Genomic DNA, 22,563 nt, shown 5'->3' with positions numbered 1-22,563 from the left:
CAGGAGTAACCCTGAGCATCAAATGGATGTGGCCAAAAAAAAAAAAAAAAAGAAATATAAATCTAGCACCTTTCATTATCTAGTTGATGACAAATAGAAAGAAAATGAAAATTACATAATGTAAAATGTTGTACGTATTACACAACACAGAACAATCTTATTTTTTTTAATTTTTGCTGGATGTTTTAAGATCTCCTAATTAAATCAACTCCTATCTCTTCTATGTACTCAGCATACATTCTATTAGTTACTTACCTGTTGGCAGTTACTAGCTTTTACCAGTTCATGCGGATAGAAATGCAAAGAGTGAAAGTATTTTGAAACATTTTTAGTAATTGACATAATTTTACCAGATCCCTCTTTTCATAATATTTTTGATTTATAATTTGTGAATCTTTTCTCTATTTTATTTTCTAGTGATTTATTTCTTATTATATCTGCAACTATGTATCCACATGGACTGAGAAAAGTGTGCTGATAGTCTAGCATAGTTTGAAAAGCACTAAGTAGATTTTAGATAAATTTAGGTCATAGAAAACAAGAAACTTCAGGACACCAAGAGAAACAAAATGGAAACAATGGTCAAATTATTTCTATTTCCTTTTTGTTCCCCTTAAAACAGTGGACTAAGCAATATTAGAATAGTGGGATTCTACTGCTTGTTTATACCAATTAGAGAGAACATGCTCTTTCCAGCATGTCCTTTGAAGTACTTCAGTCAGATCCAACACTGGCCAAGAACTCACAGTTGAGTTTTCTCAGACAAATCAATGCTTGCTTTTGTTTTGAATGAACACCAATGGTTATTTCCCCTCACAGTTCATATTTAGCTTAAGAGCAGCTTTTCTCGCAAGTACGATGTACAAACAAAAATAAATTTCAAACAAAAAGGAATTTGGACAAGTAATTAAAAAAATCATATTCTCTTCTTTTGTTCTCTTCTTCTATATCCTCTTTGTTAAAAACTAATAGATGCTCATATTAATCCATTTTAAATTTCATAGAAAGGAAACACATTGCAATGTATTTAAACCATATGATCTTAAACTATATGAAAATATTTATCTATATCTTAAATTTAATTTCAATCGTGAAGCTTATGATCTCCCAAAGCAGTCAATACTAAAGTCAGATTTATTTGGGATTTTATTTATTTTATTTATTTATTTTATTATTTATTATTATTATTATTATTTTATTTATTTCGGATTTATTCCATTTTTGTGTTAGTTAATTCGCAAAACACCCACAATCCTAACTCAAACACTTTTGTAGTCACTCCTGCATTCCTGGCTAGCCCTGTTAATTCATGTGCCCCAAATTTAGCATCTGATAGGGACATTGACCTCTTGTAGATACCATGTTTGTTCTGACCTGCCCACTAAGTGGTCTATATTGATTTTTTCCTTGCATTAATTGCTCATTCATTCTTAATATATTTTTGTATTCAGTGAGAAAACTCTTATTAAAATATCTAGACCTTGATGAGGAAATTCGGCCACACCTCGTGGTGTCAGGGATTACTCCTAGCTTTGCACTCAGGAATCACTTCTGGCAGGCTCAAAGGACCATATGGGATGCTGGAGATGGAGATCGGAGCTCCGGTTGGCTGCATACAAGGCAAAAGCTCTATCTGCTGTGCTATCATTTTGGCTCATCTATAATTTTTTTTTAAAGATAAAGTCTTTTGAAGAAAACAACCAATACAATGAAATGATAAGACACATTTAGAATATAATCTGGTCTGTTCTCATTTAAAACTACAGTGGTACTGGGCGTCAGAGAAATGCTCTGGGGACCACATGGGATGGCCTACCTCCATGCTACCTCTCCGGCCCCAAATGTGGATCTTTTTAAGGGGCTAGTTTAAATATATTTCTGTAAGAGAACTTTTAGGTCTAGAGAAATAGATCAGAGAACTAGAGTGCATTATGATATCCTGACTTCTATTATCAGTGCCACATGGCCCCTGAATACTCAGGGGTAACATTAGTGAATCCCCCAGTTCTGCTGGACTTGAGCAGAATCACAAGGTCAGAAAATCAATGCCAGAAAAGACCCATGGCTACTTAACCACTGCTGAGAAGCTCCTATAGAAATTCAAAGATTTCTGAGATCATGGAAATGAATATTACAATGAGTAATAGATTTTAGAAGTTTTAGAAGTTATTGTTGGTTCCCTTAAATATAATAATAGTACTAAGGTTCTGTAGGAAAATGTGCAGAGAAAGAAAATAGGGTAGAATTTAGCAAGTTAGGTGATAATATTTTTCTTCTTTTTTCTTTCGCCTTTTCTTTCTTTTTTCTTTCTTTCTTCTTTCTTTCTTTCTTTCTTTCTCTCTCTCTTTCTTTCTTTCTTTCTTTCTTTCTTTTTCTTTCTTCTTTCTTTCTCTTTTCTTTCTTAATTTCTTTCTTCTTTCTTTCTTTCTTTCTTTCTTTTTCTTTCTTTCTTTCTTTCTTTCTCTTTTTCTTTCTTTCTTTCTTTTTTCTTTTTTTCTTTCTTTCTTTCTTTCTTTCTTTCTTTCTTTCTCTTTCTTTTCTCTCTTTTCTTTCTTTTCTTTCTTCTTTCTTTCTTCTTTCTTTCTTTCTTTCTTTCTTTCTCTTTCTTTCTTTCTTTCTTTCTTTCTTCTTTCTTTCTTTCTTTCTTTTCTTACTTCTTTCTTTGATTCTTTCATTCTATTTCTCTTTCTTTTTCTTTCTTTCTTTCTTTCTTTCTTCTTTTTCTTTCTTTCTTTCTTTTTCTTCTTTTTCTTCTTTCTTTTTCTTTCTTTTCTTTTCTTTCTTCTTTTCTTCCTTTCTTTCTCCTTTTTCTTTCTTTCTTTTCTTTTCTTTCTTTCTTTCTTTTCTTTCTTTTCTTTCTTCTTTCTTTCTTTCTTTTTTCTTTTCTTTCTTTTCTTTCTTTCTTTCCTTTCTTTCTTTATTTTTCTTTCTTTCTTTCTTTCTTTTCTTTCTTTCTTTCTTTTTCTTCTTCTTTCTTTTCTTTCTTCCTTTCTTTTTCTTCACCTTGCTTTCTTTGCTTCTTTCTTTCTTTCTCTCATTCTCTTTCTTCTTTCTTTCTTTCCTTCCTTCTTTTCTTTCTTTAACTTCTTTCTCTACTGCAAACTCTTCTGTATATTTAAAATATACATCAGATCAAAAATTTGAAATAATGCCATTATACATAAGACTTAATATATTTCTCTCATAATTACAACATTTCTCTTAGGATTTTTATTTATTTTTATTTACTTATTTAGTTTATAAGAAGCAGTGTTTTCAGGGTTTATGTCAGTGTTGTCAGGGTTTCTATAGTGGTGCTGGGGATTGATGCCAGGTTGGATACCTGTAAAACAAGCAACTTACTAATTTGAGTCTCTAGCCCCAGGATTCTTAATTCAATAAATCTCACATCATATATATCTAAGCCATATCATCTTGATAATTTAATAACAAATATAAAATTTTTAGCCAGAATTATAAGCCAGAACAAATATAAAATTATGAGCCAGAAATAATAAAGAAATGAGTGTCCCTCCTTTGGGAGAATATCACACCATATTTGTAAGCTATAATATTCCAATTGTCATGTCTCCCCTTTCTTGAAAGAATCTGGTGTGAATAACTTAAAAGGAAATTCAACATATAAGAAAGTAACACCTTTCTTATTAAAAATGAAAACGGAAATTGTGATAATGTCTAACGAACTCTGTGTTCCTTGTTTCAACATAAAGCATTATATTCTTGCATTAAAATACAGGAGGATGTAGAGGAAATAAATAATTTACTGGAGACACTTGATTTTTTATCTCTGCATTAAGTGGTACTATATCAGAAAAATTCCTTTAATTCTATTAGGGCAGGAACAGGCTCTTTGGGCAAATCTCAAACAAGAGTTGACAAATGCTCCAGTCTTTTTTTTTTTTTTTTTTTTTGGTTTTTGGGCCACACCCGGTGGTGCTCAGGATTTACTCCTGGCTGTCTGCTCAGAAATAGCTCCTGGCAGGCATGGGGGACCATGTGGGACACCGGGATTCGGACCAACCACCTTAGGTCCTGGATCGGCTGCTTGCAAGGCAAACGCCTCTATGCTATCTCTCCGGGCCCCAGTCTTTTTTATTTTAATAATTTTTTGAAACTTTTTTCTTTATTTAAACATCTTGATTACATATATGACTGTGATTAGGTTTCAGTCATGTAAAGAACACCCCCTTCACCAGTGCAACATTCCCACCACCAATGTCCCAAATCTCCCTTCATCCCACCCCACCCCCAACTGTACTCCAGACAGGCTTTCCAGTTCCCTCATTCATTCACAAGATTATGGTAGTTCTCTGTGTAGTTATTTCTGTAACTGCACTCACCACTCTTTGTGGTGAGCTTCATGAAGTGAGCTGGAAGTTCCAGCCCTCCTCTCATTGTCTCTGAGGATTGTTGCAAAATTGACTTTTATTTTTCTTAAAAATAGATGAGTGAGACTATTCTACATCTCTCTCTCTCTCCCTCTGACTTATTTCACTCAGCATGATAGATTCCATGTACATCCATATATAGGAAAATTTCATAACTTCATCTCTCCTGATGGCTGCATAATATTCCATTGTGTATATGTACCACAGTTTCTTTAGCCATTCGTCTGTTGAAGGGCATCTTGGTTGTTTCCAGAGCCTGGCTATTGTGAATAGTGCTGCAATAAATATAGGTGTGAGGAAGGGGTTTTTGTATTGTATTCTTGTGTTCTTAGGGTATATCCCTAGGAGTGGAATAGCTGGGTCGAATGGGAGCTCAATTTCCAGATTTTGGAGGAATCTCCATATCGCTCTCCATAGAGGTTGGACTAGACGGCATTCCCACCAGCAGTGGATAAGAGTTCTTTTTTCTCCATATCCCCGTCAGCACTGATTGTTCTCATTCTTTGTGATGTGTGCCAATCTTTGTGGTGTGTGATGGTATCTCATAGTTGTTTTGATTTGCATCTCCCTGATGATTAGTGAAGAGGAGCATTTTTTCATGTGCCTTTTGGCCATTTGTATTTCTTTTTTTTATCAAAGTGTCTGTTCATTTCTTCTCCCCATTTTTTTTTTTGATGGGATTAGATGTTTTTTCTTGTAAAGTTCTGTCAGTGCCCTGTATATTTTGGATATTAGCCCCTTATCTGATGGGTGTTGGGTGAATAGTTTCTCCCACTCATTAGGTGACTCTTGTATCCTGGGAACTATTTCCTTTGAGGCGCAGAAGCTTCTCAGTTTAATGTATCCCATCTGTTGATTTCTGCTTTCACCTGCTTGGAGCATGTAATTTCCTCCTTGAAGATGCCTTTAGTCTCAATGTCATGGAGTGTTTTACCGATGTATTGTTCTATATACCTTATGGTATCAGGTCTGATATCAAGCTCTTTAATCCATTTGGATTTTACCTTCGTACATGATGTTAACTGGGGGTCTATGTTCACTTTTTTTACAAGTGGCTAACCACTTGTTGAAGAGGTTTTTCCTGCTCCACTTAGGATTTCTTGCTCCTTTGTCAAAAATTAGGTAATTGTATGTCTGGGGGATAATGTCTGAGAACTCAAGCCTATTCCACTGATCTGAGGGTCTGTCTTTATTCCAATACCATGCTGTTGTGATAACTATTGCTTTGTAGTACAGTTTAAAGTTGGGGAAAGTAATGCCTCCCATTTTCCTTTTCCGTAGGAGTGCTTAAGCTATTCGAGGGTGTTTATTGTTTCAGATGAACTTCATAAGTGTTTGATCCACTTCTTTGAAGAATGTCATATTTTAATAATTTTTAATGTGTTCAAAGTGAATTACAAGTCTTTTACAGTAATATTTAAGGTACATAGTGACAAAAAATTAGGGCTTACAAAGAATTACTGCTTGGTGTCATGGTGCTGAAACTAAATCAGTTCCTCAGACCCTGAACCCCATATTTAAATCTCCTTAACTTTTGTCTGAATTAAGATAGTTTGAGATTGATAAACCCTTAGTCCTGTTGCTATGAAAAGCAAATTTAATCCTTCATATTTAATTTGTAAGTAACAACTATATATTCATTATCAAAGACATGTTTAAATGTAATGTGTAAATGTTAAATATAAAGGTATGGATGAAGTAGTAATTATAATGACATTCTAACAGAAAGAAAACTAAGATAGCCCTTATAATATCAAAATGGACTCTTATAAAAGAAACAGTGGGAGTAGCAGGGATCATTTTATAAAGATTAAAGACAAATATATTAAAACATAAGAAAATATTAAATGTATAGGTACTAATAACAGCTTCAGATGCATCTACTTTTAACAGACCTAGAGAAATTGCTAATTGCTGCTAAGATTTCCATTATAGATACAAGAAAAATGTGTTGTCTATCTAACTTCTGATAATGGCAGGAAAAATTAAGTGGGGAAAATAGGAATTATACTAAACAGGAGGAGATACAAATTTGCAACTGAGAACTCAGGTTGTTAATAGTGCAGAGTCTGCTTTATACCAGTCATGAGTATAAAGCTTAAATTTATAAAGCAAAATAAGATATATTTGTCAATCTACCCACTATTTGCCTGTTTGGATACACAGCAACAGCTTATAGTATGGAAAGATGAAATAATTAAACCCAAAATTAAAGTCGAAGAATTTGACATAGTTTTATAACAATTGATGAAATATAGCAGGAAAATAATATAATATAGTACATTATTATAGTACATACAATATAGCACATTGTATTTTTTCTTGACATTTCTTTCTTGCCATAATTGAAGATTTATGAAAATTTTGTCATTACCTTGTCTACTTGTGCCTTGTCCTCAAAAATAGCTGTTCAGCTCACTTTGTGTCTATGCCACACTGAGGCATTACTCTCCATATTTCATTATATCTGTGATTTGGATTTGATTATTATCATTGATTTTGTGGTTCCAGGATCTAAACTCACCGAGAGGAAACTTTGTGAATATTGTGTGTATGTCATGACTGTCATATAAATCAATCCTTGCCAGGCACTCTTTGAAATTGCCTCCCAGTTTTCTCTAGCAATATATCTTAAACAGACCAATTAACCTCACAGTAGCCTCTCTGTGTTTAAGTCTGTCACTTTAAATCATTCTTTAAGTATAAGCTATCATGATTAAGCAAAAGACAAAAAGCACTTTTGGAAACCAAGAAGGTTTACTGAAAACTAGTTATATTGTCATGACTAACCTAGTTAGAACTTTTTTTGATAGAGTTTTAAAAGTACTTCTCTAGAAAGATAAGAAAGCAAAACAATTATATTGGCAATATTGAGAAAAGTTCAAAAGAAAAGGATCCAATGCTCTACAATAATATAAAAATTGAGAGAGAGAGAGAAGAGAGAGAGAGAGTTAAGGAAACTACATAAGAAAAGTTTGAATAGAAATGAGGCTTAGCAAATGTATGAGGCCTGAGGAGTTCAATGGAGGATTAATGTTGTTCAAAGATTCAAGGAGATTAACATCATTGTCGTGCCTGCTAACACATCAGTTCTGGGACCAAGTCATGCATATTTTTTAGTATTATTATTTAAGAAATATATCTTATAACACAATTGCTTTATATTTATTATTCCTTAATGGATTTAGTAAAATAAAGGGGAAAAATCTTCTAAAAAGTTCCACCCTTTTAGATGTTTTAACATTTTGAACAAACCAAAATATCAGTATTAACAGGAATCAAAAAGAGTTGATCCATTCAATTATTTTGAGTGAATTTGAGGGATCCCAAGACTTTTGTGGAGGAAGTACCTGCAGACGTGATTGGAATATCAAGAAAACTGGAGTTTGAAGTAAAGTCTGACAATATGACTCAACTCTACTAGCTTTGAAATACTCTAATGATAGACTCTTACCTAGTTGATAAAACAGCCTCTAGGCCTGGGGAAGATGGACATCTAGTGGCTTTGTGGCAATATTTCTTCAGACATTTCCACCCCTCCTCTCCTATTAAATAGGGGTGTCAACTGGGTCATTCAATCTCTATTTTATCATTGTTCCTGGGACATTTGAGAGGATCCTGGTTTGGGTCTTTAGCTCACATATTTTGGATCTAAAGGAAATACCTCCAAGGAACAATCTCTGAGACTATGGCATTTTAGGAGATTTTTTTAAGTTCCCTGATCATGTTGGCCTCTGGGGAAAATGTCAATAATATGTACCCAGCAGTTCATGGCAGAATAAAGATATCTAGAAATTTATTTACAGTCTTCCTTTGAGAGGCGGGTTAGAATTTCCAGAGCTTGAGTGTGACTAGTAATAGTAAGAAACAGGATGTCAAAGCTAACTTCCAAGAAGATGGATAGCTTCAGCATTTAATGATGTGAGTGCTGTAATGCTCTGGAAAATTTTTGATAACCTCTTGCCCCAGAAAATTGTTTGAGAGGACTTGAGACTACATGGGAGAGGAGTCCAGCTACTACCAGTCATGTGCCATCATCCCCTCCAAGCACCTCCAACTGCTAAACATGAAAGTATATCTTCTATAACCTTCAAAATCATTTCATGACTGAGTAACCCAGGCAAAGACCTGACTGGAAGCAGAAATATCCTCCAGGAGCTGGAGAGCTGCCTTGCTCATAACTCATGTGGATTCATCTCCAGCATTCCATATGGTTTCTGGAACTCCACAAGAAGTGATTCCTGAGTACAGACCTAGGAATAACTTTGGAATATCACTGGGTGTGGCCCAAAACAAAAACAACAACACAAAGAATCCTCCAGCTACATCTTACCAGAATTCCTGAATTTGATAGATTGTGAACATAACAAAATGACAATTGTTTATCAAACTTGATATGATTGATGCCAGACCATTCATACAGTTAAATTAAAGTGAATATGTTACTTGAAGATCTTGTTAAGTGTCTTTGTTTGTTTTGGGAGGCAAAACACACCTGGCAATGATCAAGGGTTACTCCTAGATCTACATTCAGGAGTCACTCCTAATGATACTTGGGAGGCTATATGGAATATTAGGGATCAAAACCAGGTTGGCCACATGCAAGGCAAGTACTCTACTGGCTATACTTTCTCTTTGGTTCCTTGCTCATTATTTTCATCATTAAAAGAGAATAATAATTCAAAATAAAAATCCACAAGTGATGAGACTGCCCCACATGCCATGTTTTTAACCTTTTAGGTGGTCGAGTCTGAAGAAGCAGGGTAGCTGCAGAGAAATAATACCAAGACAGTTTGGAAAGGATGAAAATGGCACTCATGGCCTTGGCCTTTTGCTTTGTGCTCTCTCTGACCCTGCCAAAAGCCAGAACTGCTTTTTACAAGGAAGGGGAACTAAACCTAAACCTTTGTTTAGGTTTGATTGTTTAGAATCATCTTACATAGTAATATCTACTTAACATAGGTAGCTAAACTTTGAACAAAGTAATATATATTAACTAACTAGTATATTTTTGAAATCTAATATTTTTCATTTTCTCCTGCTTCTCAATTAAAAATGTACATATATCTTTATGTACATATTCTATATACTATCAAGAGTACTGGGAGGTATGTATTTACATTCTTTTGGTTCCAGGGTAAAAGACTGGGGAAAGGCTTGCAAGGCCTGAGAATCTGCCAAGCGAGGTCACAGTCTTTATCCTTAAACCTCTTTATAACTGAGGCCACCGGTGCTGAAATCTGGGGAAGTTCTCCCTGCCTCTGTCTACAGACCCCAGGAAGACTCAAAGAGATGATGAAGAGGATTGGCAGGGCAGGTCCAAGAAAGCGGCGGTGCTAGAGACCCTGGCAAGACGCAGGATGCAGCACTGGGAAGCTGCAAGGAAAGTGCTTGCTTTTTGTTCCTGGGAGAACTAGGCGCCCGGAGGAGACGGGGCGGAGAGAGCTGGCTTGGCTTGGATAGAGGGGTGCGCAAAGCCTCCGGGCTGCGAAAGTGGGGGTGCGGGGCTGGGCGATGTGGGGGCCGGGAGGCGTCTCCGCTGGCCGCCGGCATCTGGAACTGGAGGCGGGGGAAGCAGTGCCAGGAGCCCGCGAGCAGCCGCGCCCATGGGCAGCGCAGACTGGGCCTCGAGCGCCGCCAGCCGCGCAGCTCCCCACTCCCAGCGCCGGGGCGCCTCTGGGCTCCGGGATCTGGGTTAGCGGGGGCTACAGGGCGCCGGGCTGGGCGGGCGGGGAGCCCAGGCCCGGGGGGCGCGGGGCCGTGCCACCGCCCGCCGCCTTTTGGGGACCGGCGTGGGGCGTCTGCGCCCGGCAGTGCCCAGGCCGGAGAGCGCAGGGCCCGGCCGGGGAGACGCGGACAGCAGCCTGGGGTTGATCGTGATTGGGTAAGTGTCCCCGTCAGTGCGTGGTGCGGGATTCCTCCCTGCCTGCCAACCTCCCTTGGCTATTTCCCTCCTCCTTTCTTGCCAGCGCCAGACTGATAACCTCGGGCCTTCCCCAGAAGTTGTTCCAGTGCGCTGAAGAGTCTTCTTGGCCCGGGATAGCTTTGCTGCCTCCTGACTTATTAATTCTTAACAGGCCGCCGGTTTATGGAGGAAAAACAGCTTCGTGATGACCATTCAGATAATCACCACCCCTCCGTCATCCAATTCAAAACTCAGTGCTCATGTAGACAGTCCTTCTGAATAAAAACATAGCTTGGGTGACAAGGGAGATAATGCACAGAGGGGAAAGGCTTGCCTTGCATGCAGCTAACCCCACTTCAAATCCCTAGCGACAAACACTGGGGGCGATCTGCTGAGCGCAGGACCCTGAACACTATCCTTTAATTTCTGCTGGATGAAGGGACAGAAGTTATTGGACTATAAAGAAACTTTTTTTGGGGGGAAGAGGGGTTTTGAGCAACAGTTCGTGGCTCCACATTCAGGAATTACCCCTGGCCATGCACAGGGGAGGGAAGAAAGGAGGGGAGAGGGAGACCATATGTGATGCCAGGGATAGAACCTTATGCAAGGCATGCGCCCTACACGCTGTGCTATCTCTCCATTCCCTAAGAGATTTAATAGAAGCAGAAGATGCAATCATTTCTTTGACATCTGCGATGGGCCATGAAGATTGAAACTCAGCCTCCTCTTGGATGCACCCTCTAATTGCTGCAGTATACTTTCCGGAGTGCACTGCTTTCTACCCTATAACCAGGTGCTGTCTTCAAATGAGCAGCTATGGAGATCCTAAGAGGCAGATCAGAAGACTTTGTAGACTTTGGCAAAGATGAAACATTGAAAATTAAAGCAGAGGAGAACAATTGAAGAAATAGGCCAGAGAAATAGTACAATAGATATGGCACTTGATTTGAATGAGGCTGAACCAAGTTGAATTCCTGATTCCCAAAACCCTTCCAGGAGTAACCCTTGTGCACAGAGATGAGAGTTAACTTTGAACACATCCACGTGTGACCCCCAAACCAATTTCAATTATTTCCCCAGCATTTCTCTATCACTAAGACCTGCTCTCTTCAGCTATCCTTTGGAGTAAGAAGAAGTGCTGGCCTTAGAAAAGATTTATGTAAAGTGAAGAGCAATTAAACTTTCATTTTTAAAATAATTTTCTTCTAATTTTGGAGACTGTCTTTCACAATAAGGGGTGACTTTGGAAAAATGCAACACAAGCTGGCATGTAGCTAGCTAATGAATGATGCTTTCAAGTTGCAGAAAGGGCAAAAACTGGAAGCAAGAAATTTGGGGAAGAAGAGAGCCAAAACTTTATTTGGCTGTAAATATAATATTTGAAAATACAATTTACAATAAGTATAACTTGTTTTTTCTTTAAAAATATACAAAAGGAGCCGAAGATATAGCACAGCGGTAGGCGTTTGCCTTTTAAGCAGCCGATCCACGATGGACGGTGGTTCGAATCCAGGCATCCCATATGGTCCCTGGAGCCTGCCAGGAGCGACTTCTGAGTGCAGAGCCAGGAGTAACCCTGAGCGCTGTTGGGTGTGACCCCCAAACCAAAATAAATAAATAAAAATAAATAAAATATACAAACATTTCTTAAATTTGAGAATATGCACATGTTTGGTTGCAATATTATATTTTGTATCAAGCATGAAATATCAAAGTAATTACAAACTTTAAACCACTAATTCCATCTCTGCTCTTTGAGTAGAAGGTCTCCTAAGCAGTGCTCTGAGATTGTAGGAGTCACTGCTGGTGATAATTCAGTCTCCTGAGTTGACAGGTCAGCCTAGGACCTAGGTATGTGGTGTTGTTCTGATCCTGCTGGGCTGTGGAGAAAGTGATGTGCTGTGTGGTGTCTGAATATGAAGCCAGAGCAAGCTCATGCTGGATACATGTCCTAACCACTGCTATTTCCTCAAACTTCACTTTTTCCCCCCAAAATAATATAGAGCTCTCTATGTGATAGGTATTATTTTAGGTGCTTCTTATATAAACAATAAATAAAAGAGCAAGGTTGTCAAAGTACAAAATCCAACTATGAAAAAAGACCTTTTCATGCAAGAAGTGCTGAAGGTGGGGCTGGAGCGATACCACAGTGATAGGGTGTTTGCCTTGCACTCAGCCAATCTAGGATGGACCTTGGTTTGATCCTTTGGCATCCGATATGGTCCCCCTAGCCAGAAGTGATTTCTGAGGGCATAACCAGGAGTAACCCCTGAGCGTCATTAGGTGTGGTCCAAAAAAGAAAAAAGCAACAACAAAAAAGTGCTGAGGGAGGTTAAAAAATAAAGGATGATCTATTTTTCATAAAGCAGCAACTAATAGGCTAATGCTTTTTTTATTGGTCTAAATTTTGTTTTGTAATCTTATCTTAAGAATGCCCTCTTTATCTTAAAGAGTTTCTTGATTGTACTGAAGATAAGAGCAATCAAAAGAAAAAACGAAATAACATTCTTCCTTACATATATATAGAAACAGAAGCTCTTGCTAATTTCTCTTGGTAGTTATCAACTTACTCAGTTCACTTTATTGCCATAAAACTCAGGTCAATAATGAAGGATAGAACCTATACTCTTATAGTTTTTAAAGATCCCTTGGCACTGAGAAATACAATTGCTGAAAACCCGATGCCATTTTCACTGACTAAGTGATCTTTTAAATGAATGCTAGCATGGTGTTGCTAGCAGAAATTCTGAAAGAAAACAATCTTCCTTTATATACAAATATTTTGTATGAGAAAATATTATTTCTATACAAGAATAGGTGCCATTCATGATCAAACATTAGAAAATATTTTCACTAGAGACAAGTCAATGTTTAAGAAGTTCATTGGAAGGACACTTTAATAATTAACACAGTGCCTGTGCCACATTAATCTGGTTTAACCTTGTTTGAAATTTAGGGTTCTTCTATTTCAGTTTGCCATTCATTTTAATGGCTCAAAACACAGTACAAAGCAACATACATACCAGACAGGAATGCTAAAATAAAGTAGATAGGAGTTGTTTGTCTCAGTTATTTCTTTGTGTAATCTGTATTTAGTGATTCAAAGTATGTCTGATTAAAAGAAAAATTGGAACCAGAGAGATAGCATGGAGATAGGGCATTTGCCATGCATGCAGAAGGACGGTAGTTCAAATCCTGGCATCCTGCCATGAGCGATTTCTGAGTGTAGAGCCAGGAGAAACCCCTGAGCACTGCTGGGTATGACCCCAAAAAACAAACAAAAAAATTGGAACCTGAAATCCAACTGGTATTTCAATGTTTAAAGTCTAATGCCTCAAAATAATACTCTGTGTGTGTGTGTGTGTGTGTGTGTGTGTGTGGTTTGTGGGGTTAAGTTTACAAAAAGTTGTCTTTTGTTTTTCTTTCCTTCCTCCCTCCTTCCTCCCTCCTTCCTCCCTCCCTCCTTTCTTTCTTTCTTTCTTTCTTTCTTTCTTTCTTTCTTTCTTTCTTTCTTTCTTTCTTTCTTTCTTTCTTTCTTTCTTTCTTTCTTTCTTTCTTTCTTTCTTTCTTTCTTTCTTTCTTTCTTTCTTTCTTTCTTTCTTTCTTTCTTTCTACAGTTTATATAAAGTTGCACACTCAGGTTAATGGCATTTTGCTTCTAGAAAAATGAAAGTGATGTCTGAAAATTCAGTGTCTTGGAGATTAGGGACATGTGTGGTATTTGTGTGTCTATGGGGCATGGCAGGAAGAGAAGAGAAACCAATAACAAAGAAACATTTTTCAATCTTAATAAAATATTATTGCATTGGAAATCCTTCTCATCACTGTGTATGTATATAAATGTAAATATATATGTATATATATGTTTCTTTTATGTACCAGAAGAGGACTGTCAGAAGATCCTGAAAAACACAGTCTTACTGTGAAACGCAAAAATGCATTGCCTGCACATTTTACAAGGAACGTACAGAAAGCCATTGATACATACACCTGGTAAGAATTAATCATTTTAAAAGCTTTGACTGCAGAATAAAAGCACATTCATAACAAATATAAGAAAACATCAAGATTAGCCTATAAATCCCTTAAGAGGAAAGAAGGGAGGTGGTTTTAGTTTTCAGTTGAGTGAAGACTGGAAGGAAGAAATCAAAATGCTTCATGAAAACCACTGTCTGCTATTGGTAGTCCTTTTTGCCACCTCCCAACCCTCCCCTGCAGGACATTGGATATGACAATTACAAACTTAAATAAGGGGGGTATGCAAAAAGTGAATATTTACCATGACTAGACTGTAAAGATTAAGACCAGTGTGAACTTTCAGTTTGTGACTTTAACACGTCTTTAAGAAAAGTGGCTCTAAGATTCAAAGCCACTTCTCATACAGTTTCTTCCCTTTAAATATCATTTTTGTTTCTATGTTCATCCCTGCAGTGAATCCACATCTTCACTTTCTTCAAGTGGGTGCCCCACACCCACAGCAATGCATGACTCTTGGTCTGAAACACGAAGTTCTACCACAGGTTTTTCTGCTGAGAGAAGCTCCATCTGCTCTTGGAGAGATGATGTAAGGCTATTTTTTTGATAATCTTTCAACTATCTTTCAATTATAATCTTTTAAACTATTTATATGAAAAATGTATTTCTTAGTGAAGAAAGTTTATTTTACCCATTTAAAAAATATTATATATTGCAATAGAAATATATAAACATGACCTAAAATTTTTGGATATGTTTTTTATAATTTTTGGATAATCTTTCAATTATCTTTCAACTACAATCTTTTCAACCATTTATATGGAAAATTAATTTCTTAGTGAAGAAAGTTTAATTTACCCATTTCAAAAACATTACATATTGCAATAGAAATATATACACATGACCTGAAAATTTCTGGATACAGAAAATGTAGGAAGAAATCAAAATATTTCATGAAAACCAGTGTCTGCTGTTAGTAGTGTCTTTCTGCCACCTCCCTCCCCTTCCCTTCAGGACACTGGATATGACAATTAGAAACTTAAATAAGAGAGGGAGAATATGAAAAGTGAATATTTACTATGATTAAGGCATCTCATATTTTGTGAAAATCAACCTGAATTTTGGATCAAGACTATCAGACTGAATATGCACTTGGTTGTCCTGAGGTGTAGATTACTTACAGGTAACTCAGTATCTAGAAACAAACAACTACGTCTCCCAGAGCCTACAATAGAGATTTGGTTCTTCTAGTGTTATCTAGTGTTATTTGTATTCTCCTCATTGGCTAAAAGGGTCAGGAGACTGTGATATCCCAACATCCTAAAATAGGCAGGAATGTTTAGACATTTTTTTTTCACTCAAGTCCACTATGGATACAGCCCAAGAATCTCTTAAGGCTAAAAACAAAAATGAATATTCTGGACTGACCCTAATAACCACAATTTAAAGAAAAACTAGAGAGTTTCCTTTCCTTTTTTTTTTTTTATTAAAAGTAGAGTTTTTGTAAAAGATATCTCCCTTTGATACATCATCACAAGATAAAATTAGTTTGTGTTTTAGAGGTACTGAGGTAGCAGGCTCAATTCTATGAAGGTGTTTTCTCTCTGAGCATTTCTGTGTGTCTGTTATGTACTTGCATAGACATGGATGTCTGGCTATCTGACTGTGTCAAATGCATATAATTTCAAATATACATATGTAGATCAAATGTATATAGTCAAATATATATAGAGAGATTTACATCTCTATGCCAGATCTCAACTGTCTCAACTTGGTAAACATTATCACTCTAGCATATAAAATAACCAACACTGAGGGGCTAGAGTGATAGCACAGCAGAAGGGCGTTTGCCTTAAGGATTCAGGATGGACCTTGGTTCAATCCCAGGAGTCCTGTATAATTCCCTGAGCCAGGAGTGATTTCTGAGTGCATAGCCAGTAATAACCCCCGAGTGTCACTGGGTGTGGCTCAAAAACAAGCAAAAAAATAAAATAAAATAACCAACACTGAGACCAGAATATAATATAGGAGCAGAGAAAAATGTAGACTAATTTTTGTAAATTTCTCATTTGTTATATTGGAATGTACTTCTTCCTATATCATAAATTTTCTCTAATTCTATTTTGGTGAGGAGTGTTTGAGTCACATCTGGCTGTGTGCAAGGCTTACTCCTAGCTTTGTGCTCAGAAATCACTCCTGATGTTACTTTCTTTGGACACCAAGTGTGGGGTCAGGTATTAAACTAGTGTTGGCTACCTACAAGGCAATTACTTTAATCTATGTTCTATTTCTCTATCTCAGATTCTCTCAAAATTTTAAATATTACTGATGAAGAAGCATAAAGTTTTACAATATTTAGTCTTAAAATACAAAGGTGCTTTGCTATTTTTAGGAGTTTGATAAAGCCAGTGCACAGAAAGTACAGCAGTTGTTCTGGGAGGTGGAAGAAATGTTATTTGAAGAAAAAGTAAGTTCTCAGACCCAGAATCTACAAGCTGAATGCAGTGAGTGGGCAAGAAGGTCCCTTCACCTGAGGTAAGAAAGTTGCTCATAGATATTACCTGAGATATTTAATCCCCTCTCCTAATAATGTTTCATTATTACACTTCAAGTAAATGCAATTGCTCCATCCAAATATATTTTTGCAACATCTGTTTCTTCCTGAGAAATCAAACACATTCTTTCAGATGTCTAAGGAAATGTGAAGTCATTCTCAAAGTAAATCATTTTAGTCTGAGAACCAAAGTGAGCTCATACTTAGAAAAACTTTACACAGATGGTAAAACAAGAATGGTGGGAGATAGTTTTTTATAATTGAAAGTAGGGTTCATACTTCACACCAGTGGTGAGATGGTGGAGAGGTGGTATGAGGAGCACTGGGGTTACTCCAGGTGGTTTGACTTAGTGCTAAAAATTGGTCCTGGTGTAGGATGGGTCCATCACCAGGACCCATCCTGAGAAGAACACCCACAGGAGCTGAAAAAGGGGAGCCAGCTATGCCAGGCTGAACTATTTGTGTGTTGGGGGAAGTATGTAGGGTTGAGGATCATACTGCGAACCTTTCACATAAAAGTTAGTGTTGGCCTTGCCATAACTAATAGGTGAACTGCTAGAGTCTGTCAGCATTGAGAAGTGACCCAGGGGGATGGAGTGGCAAAGTGGGCAGAATAAGTAATTATCATTTATTACCATTTATTACTAAGACAATCTTACCATTTTCCTAGATTCCTATGTAGGTGGGAAATTTTTTTAGTCAAAGATGAATACAGGGGTTGGAGCAATAGTATAGTGGGTAGGACACTTGCTTTGCACATAGCCAACCTGCGTTTAATCCCTGGCAGCCTATATGGTCCCAAATACCACCAGGAATAATTCCTAAGTGCAGAACCAGAAGTGACCCCTGAGCATTGCCAGATGTGGCCCCAAAGCAAAAACAAAACAAAAAAATTATGAATAATATAGATTAGGTATAAGGAAGTTTTCTACTTGAAGTTACTTAGAAGAGGATAGAAAATCATCTCAGCCAAAGTTGTTATATATCATGTCTGGAAAGAATAAACCAAAGTACTCAACTCAATAACCTAATAAAATAGTGAGTGTGTAGGAATTTTATTGTTAGTTTTCAGCGGTCAAAAGCCTCCATTCAAAATGCTCTAGGAATGGTGGGTGTGCTTACTGAAATCATGGAGCTAAGATCAACTCTTGCTATTATCTTTCCAGTTAAGATAAAAATGAAAAAAGAAGAGAAGTATAAAGATATATAGTATTTTTATATCCATTATGTGAATCAACTATTAGAGCCTGAGAGATTTGCTTCAAGTCACTTAGTAGCTCAAAGACATTTTTCTTTTATTAAATCTACTATGTCTTTTGGTTTTCATGCACCACTACACTATACACTATACACTAAAATACACTATACACTATACATTATAATATTTTATCCCAATTTTATGGGGTGGGGGTACACCTGATGGTGCTCAGAAATTCCTGGTGAGATCAGGGGAACATATGGGATGCTAAAGATTGATCCTTGATTCAAGACAAGTGCCTACTTGCTGTATTATCACTCTGGCTCATTTATCCCACTTTTAATATTGCAAGCATTTTTCACTTTTCATAAAAATTAATAATGTCCTCATTATTTTATCTTGCAGAGTCTTAGGACAACAGCTTATTCTGCCAACAGATGAAGGGTTTCAACATTTTCAAATCAGCAAGCCAAGTTCTGTGGTGCCCAAACCCATATTTGAGGCCTGTGAATGCAGCAACAGCATCAGAGAGTACTTTTGTATTTGCATAATTTACTGTGGAAAGTGCTTAGAATTGCATTTTAGATATACTTGGCAGGTTTCTCTCAGTGTATGAACTTTGTCTCATCAGTTTGGAAGCTAACATTTTAGTGAAGATATTTTCCCATAGTTTTTTAAGCTGATTAATATAACATTATATGTGAATGTTTGTGTGTGTGTGTGTGTGTGTGTGTGTGTGTGTGTGTGTGTGTGTGTGTGTAGGAAAGAGGTCAACAGAGATATAGAGAGCAAAGAAGTTAACGTTTTAACTGTATTTTCAAGACTGAAAGTTTCATAAGAATCACTCTGATAGATACTAAACACAAAAACAGTAGTAGAAAAATATAATGGCAACACATTTTCTTTTGATCACTAGCAGATTTTGTTAAATCTTACTATACTATTCACACATACTTGAGATGGAATATTGGTATCTGTTTAGTAAGTCAAGAAGGTATGAACTCACAATTTATGGTTTAAGAAATCCTAAAAATATGACTACAATGTTTATGAGAATATTGCTTTAAAGACAGCAGCTTTTGTTATGTTTGGTAATTTGTGTGTTTGGGTCATAAATAATGGTAGAGACCCAAGGTCATTCCCTCTCCTAGGGGTCTGACAGTGTTCCTTCTCAGGAATGTAGCAACTTGGAAGATAATGTGGCATGCCTTGGGCATTTATGGGAGAGATGCTTTAATTCCTCTCTGCCCGCCTGCAGCTGCTTACATGCATATACATATACAAATGTGTCTCATAGCTAGGGTTATCATCTCAACATATTAAAATTCTCTCTCTCTTTTTTTTTTTTGTGGTTTTTGGGTCACACCCAGCAGCGCTCAGGGGTTACTCCTGGCGCTATGCTCAGAAATCTCTCCTGGCAGATTCTGGGAACCATATGGGATGTTGGGATTTGAACCACCACCCTTCTGCATGCAAGGCAAATGCCTTACCTCCATGCTATCTCCCCAGCCCCCAAATTCTCTTTTATATCATAAAATAAAAATAAATAAATAAATAAATAAATAAATAAATAAATAAATAAATAAATAAATAAATAGTGGTAGAGGTCTGCTTCCAATGCTGGAGATGGCAACTTCTCAGAACCCTGGAGCACCCAGGAATCTGGGAATGGAATCTGGGCCTCCCAGATGCAGACATACACTCAACCCCTTGATCTATTTCTAGCTTAAGACAGAAGTTTTGTATGACTGGAGGATGTAGTGTTGATAACTTTTGTTGTACGATTGCCCTTAGACCCACTGTGGTCATGCAGACAGGACTTTCTTGAGATGATACCCATGGCCATGGTGGTCTGCTTCTCCCCATAGGCTCTGCATCTCTGGCTCCCATATGGTGCCTACAGCACTCTCCTACTCAGCCTTGTCAAACCCAGATTCCACAGAGGCTGCTGACTTGACCACATGTTCATCTCTAGAAGAAGAGGTTTATGATGTGGATGGAAAGATGGAAGAGTATTTTGCATTTGACATAAAAGAAGAGTATGTAAACTTTTATTTTATTGACTTACTACTATTATGATATTTATTTGGCATGTCTTTGCTCATTTAATGCTTTGTATATTTCTCATTCAGAAAATGTTTAACAATCTCCTTCCAAAGTTTTAAGATTTCCAACTGGAAGTATATAAAAGATAGCAGTGTCTTCCAGACACTATGGCACAGATAACACATGAGAACTATTTTCAGTTACCAGTGAAAGTTGAAAAACATGGACAGCTTTAGATATCAGATGTCTGATGATTGAAGGTCAAGGGAAGATTCCAGTATCTTCACTATATGCATATTTGACACTTAAACAAATGTAACAAATATTATATAATAAAAATGAGTCTTGAGGGTTACAGACATTTTGGTGGTGATGGTGTGCTGTAATTGTGCATCATTTTGATAAACCTAAACTGTTATAATTGTATTACATATACTATAATTTAACATTTAAAATTAGTTTAACATTTAGTTTAGGCGAAATGGTTACACCAGTGTCAAATATATGATATTTATGTACAAAGTTATTGCACACTACCAAACCAAAGCATCCACAACCCTCCTCCACTGGCCCTATGTCATCTACAGTCTAAACATAATTCTCGGGGCTGGAGAGATAGCACAGAGGTGTTTGACTTCCAAGCAGCTGGTCCAGGACCTAAGGTGGTTGGTTTGAATCCCGGCGTCCCATATGGTCCCTGGTGCCTGCCAGGAGCTATTTCTGAGCAGATAGCCAGGAGTAACCCCTGAGCACAGCCGGGTGTGGCCCAAAACCCCAAAAAATAAAAAATAAAAATAAACAATTCTCTTCACTTATCCCCTTTCCACTCCAATGATTTGATGAATATTGTTATAAATATTGTCATTGTTTGTTTTTTTTGTTTTATTCCACTTTATTCTGCAGATGAATGAGAGTATAACAAGCTAATAAAAATAATAGTAAGTTTTGAAATTGTGCACATTAAAAATAACATTGCGGGGGCTGGAGCAATGGTGCAGAGGTAGGGCATTTGCCTTGCACACAGCTGACCCAGGACGGACCATGATTTGATTCCCCCGGCGTCCCATATGGTTCCCCAAGCCAGGAGCGATTTCTAAACTCATAGCCAGGAGTAACACTTGAGCGTCGCCAGGCGTGCCCTCAACCCCGAAATAAAAACATTGTGTTATTCAATAAGAAAGCTGTGTTGGGGTTGGAGTGATATTACAGAGGTAGCCTTTTCTTTGCACGCGGCCAACCCAGGACAGACCCGGGCTCAATCCCCCAGCATTCCATATGGTCCCCGGAGCTTGCCAGGAGTGATTTCTGAGCACAGTCAGGAGTAGTCCCTGAGCACCACTGGGTTGGGACCAACACCCCCTCCCCAAAGAAAAGAAAGTTGTATTCATTTTTATCTATAATATACATATATGTGTGAGTGATAGGAATCAGCATATTTTTGAGTTTAACCAATGATACTCTTAGTATGAGAATGGTTTTTTTTTTTTCCATAGAAATGATGATGGCAGTGGACAAAAATCAGCTCGGTGTCGTCGGACACAGTGTAAACGTGGCCTTCCTCCCATTTCCCCACATGACTGTATCAAAGATGCTGTGGTAGCAGAAGTATTTGACCACATCTGGACAAATGTCGTAGAAATGTTGGGAGAACTGATTAGGAAAAGCTGGGAAATTACACTCAAAGGTACTTATTTTAGCATTAAGCAAATGAAAAGAACCACCCTATTTCTCTACCTACCTCTCTCCCCTTCTTTAGTCTTTCTAAGATGCGATTGAAATAGAAGATGGAGGCTTTCTTACTGTTAACATTCAAAGAATGCTGTTGTAGTTCAAATTATAAAAGCAGCACATATTCATTATGAGAAAATAGAAACAAGTAAAAGGGTAGGCCTCACTTTGGACTTGTGATTTAAAAAAAGTTACCTAATATCTAGCAATGAACTACTGATTTTTCATGCTAATATTATTTGTAGACTAAAATGTTAATATAATGAGTTCAGTAATCATTTTAACTTATCTTTATATTTAATTTATAAAATATGCTCTCAGCTACTTAAAATTGAGTAAAAACGGGCCCGGAGAGATAGCACAGCGGTGTTTGCCTTGCAGGCAGCCGATCCAGGACCAAAGGTGGTTGGTTCAAGTCCCAGTGTCCCATATGGTCCCCCGTGCCTGCCAGGAGCAATTTCTGAGCAGATAGCCAGGAGTAACCCCTGGGCATTGCCGGGTGTGGCCCAAAAACCAAAAAAAAAAAAAAAAAAAAATTGAGTAAAAACAAATCATAAAAATGTCTTCTATGGACACTAATAATTGATGTCTAGTTAATTGTACTGTAAGTGGGGAAAAAGCACAGTAATTTCAATATTACTTTCTTTTCTATTTTTGTGAAGCAAAATAGTTTCTAATTGAAACTTGTTTATAAATATGTGAGGGGAGAGTAAGAGAGAAGTGAGTGTTTAAGAGAGAACATGATTTCTCCGAGGGGAAATAAGCCAAG

General features: G+C 37.2%; 1 protein-coding gene and 1 non-coding gene across 2 annotated transcripts in view; both read left to right on the top strand.

The window, feature by feature from the left end:
- The first annotated feature begins 10,109 nt into the window (after positions 1 to 10,109).
- Positions 10,110 to 22,563, top strand: part of FAM149A (family with sequence similarity 149 member A) — a 30,576-nt gene continuing 18,122 nt past the window's right edge. The window contains exons 1-7 of the mRNA XM_049772352.1: positions 10,110 to 10,272; positions 14,176 to 14,286; positions 14,725 to 14,857; positions 16,661 to 16,803; positions 18,426 to 18,551; positions 19,889 to 20,059; positions 21,560 to 21,750. Of these exons, the coding sequence (XP_049628309.1) occupies positions 14,774 to 14,857; positions 16,661 to 16,803; positions 18,426 to 18,551; positions 19,889 to 20,059; positions 21,560 to 21,750 (715 nt within the window). The 5' untranslated portion in view covers positions 10,110 to 10,272; positions 14,176 to 14,286; positions 14,725 to 14,773. The remainder of the gene's footprint in view (positions 10,273 to 14,175; positions 14,287 to 14,724; positions 14,858 to 16,660; positions 16,804 to 18,425; positions 18,552 to 19,888; positions 20,060 to 21,559; positions 21,751 to 22,563) is intronic.
- Positions 19,148 to 19,290, top strand: LOC126007704 (small nucleolar RNA SNORA67). The gene has a single exon (XR_007495198.1). It is a non-coding gene; the product is annotated as a small nucleolar RNA SNORA67 (small nucleolar RNA).

This window comes from Suncus etruscus, chromosome 4 (assembly GCF_024139225.1).
Source record: "Suncus etruscus isolate mSunEtr1 chromosome 4, mSunEtr1.pri.cur, whole genome shotgun sequence".
Taxonomy (NCBI): domain Eukaryota; kingdom Metazoa; phylum Chordata; class Mammalia; order Eulipotyphla; family Soricidae; genus Suncus; species Suncus etruscus.
The sequence above is the reverse complement of the archived record's forward strand: the minus strand, read 5'-3'. Positions and strand labels throughout refer to the sequence as shown.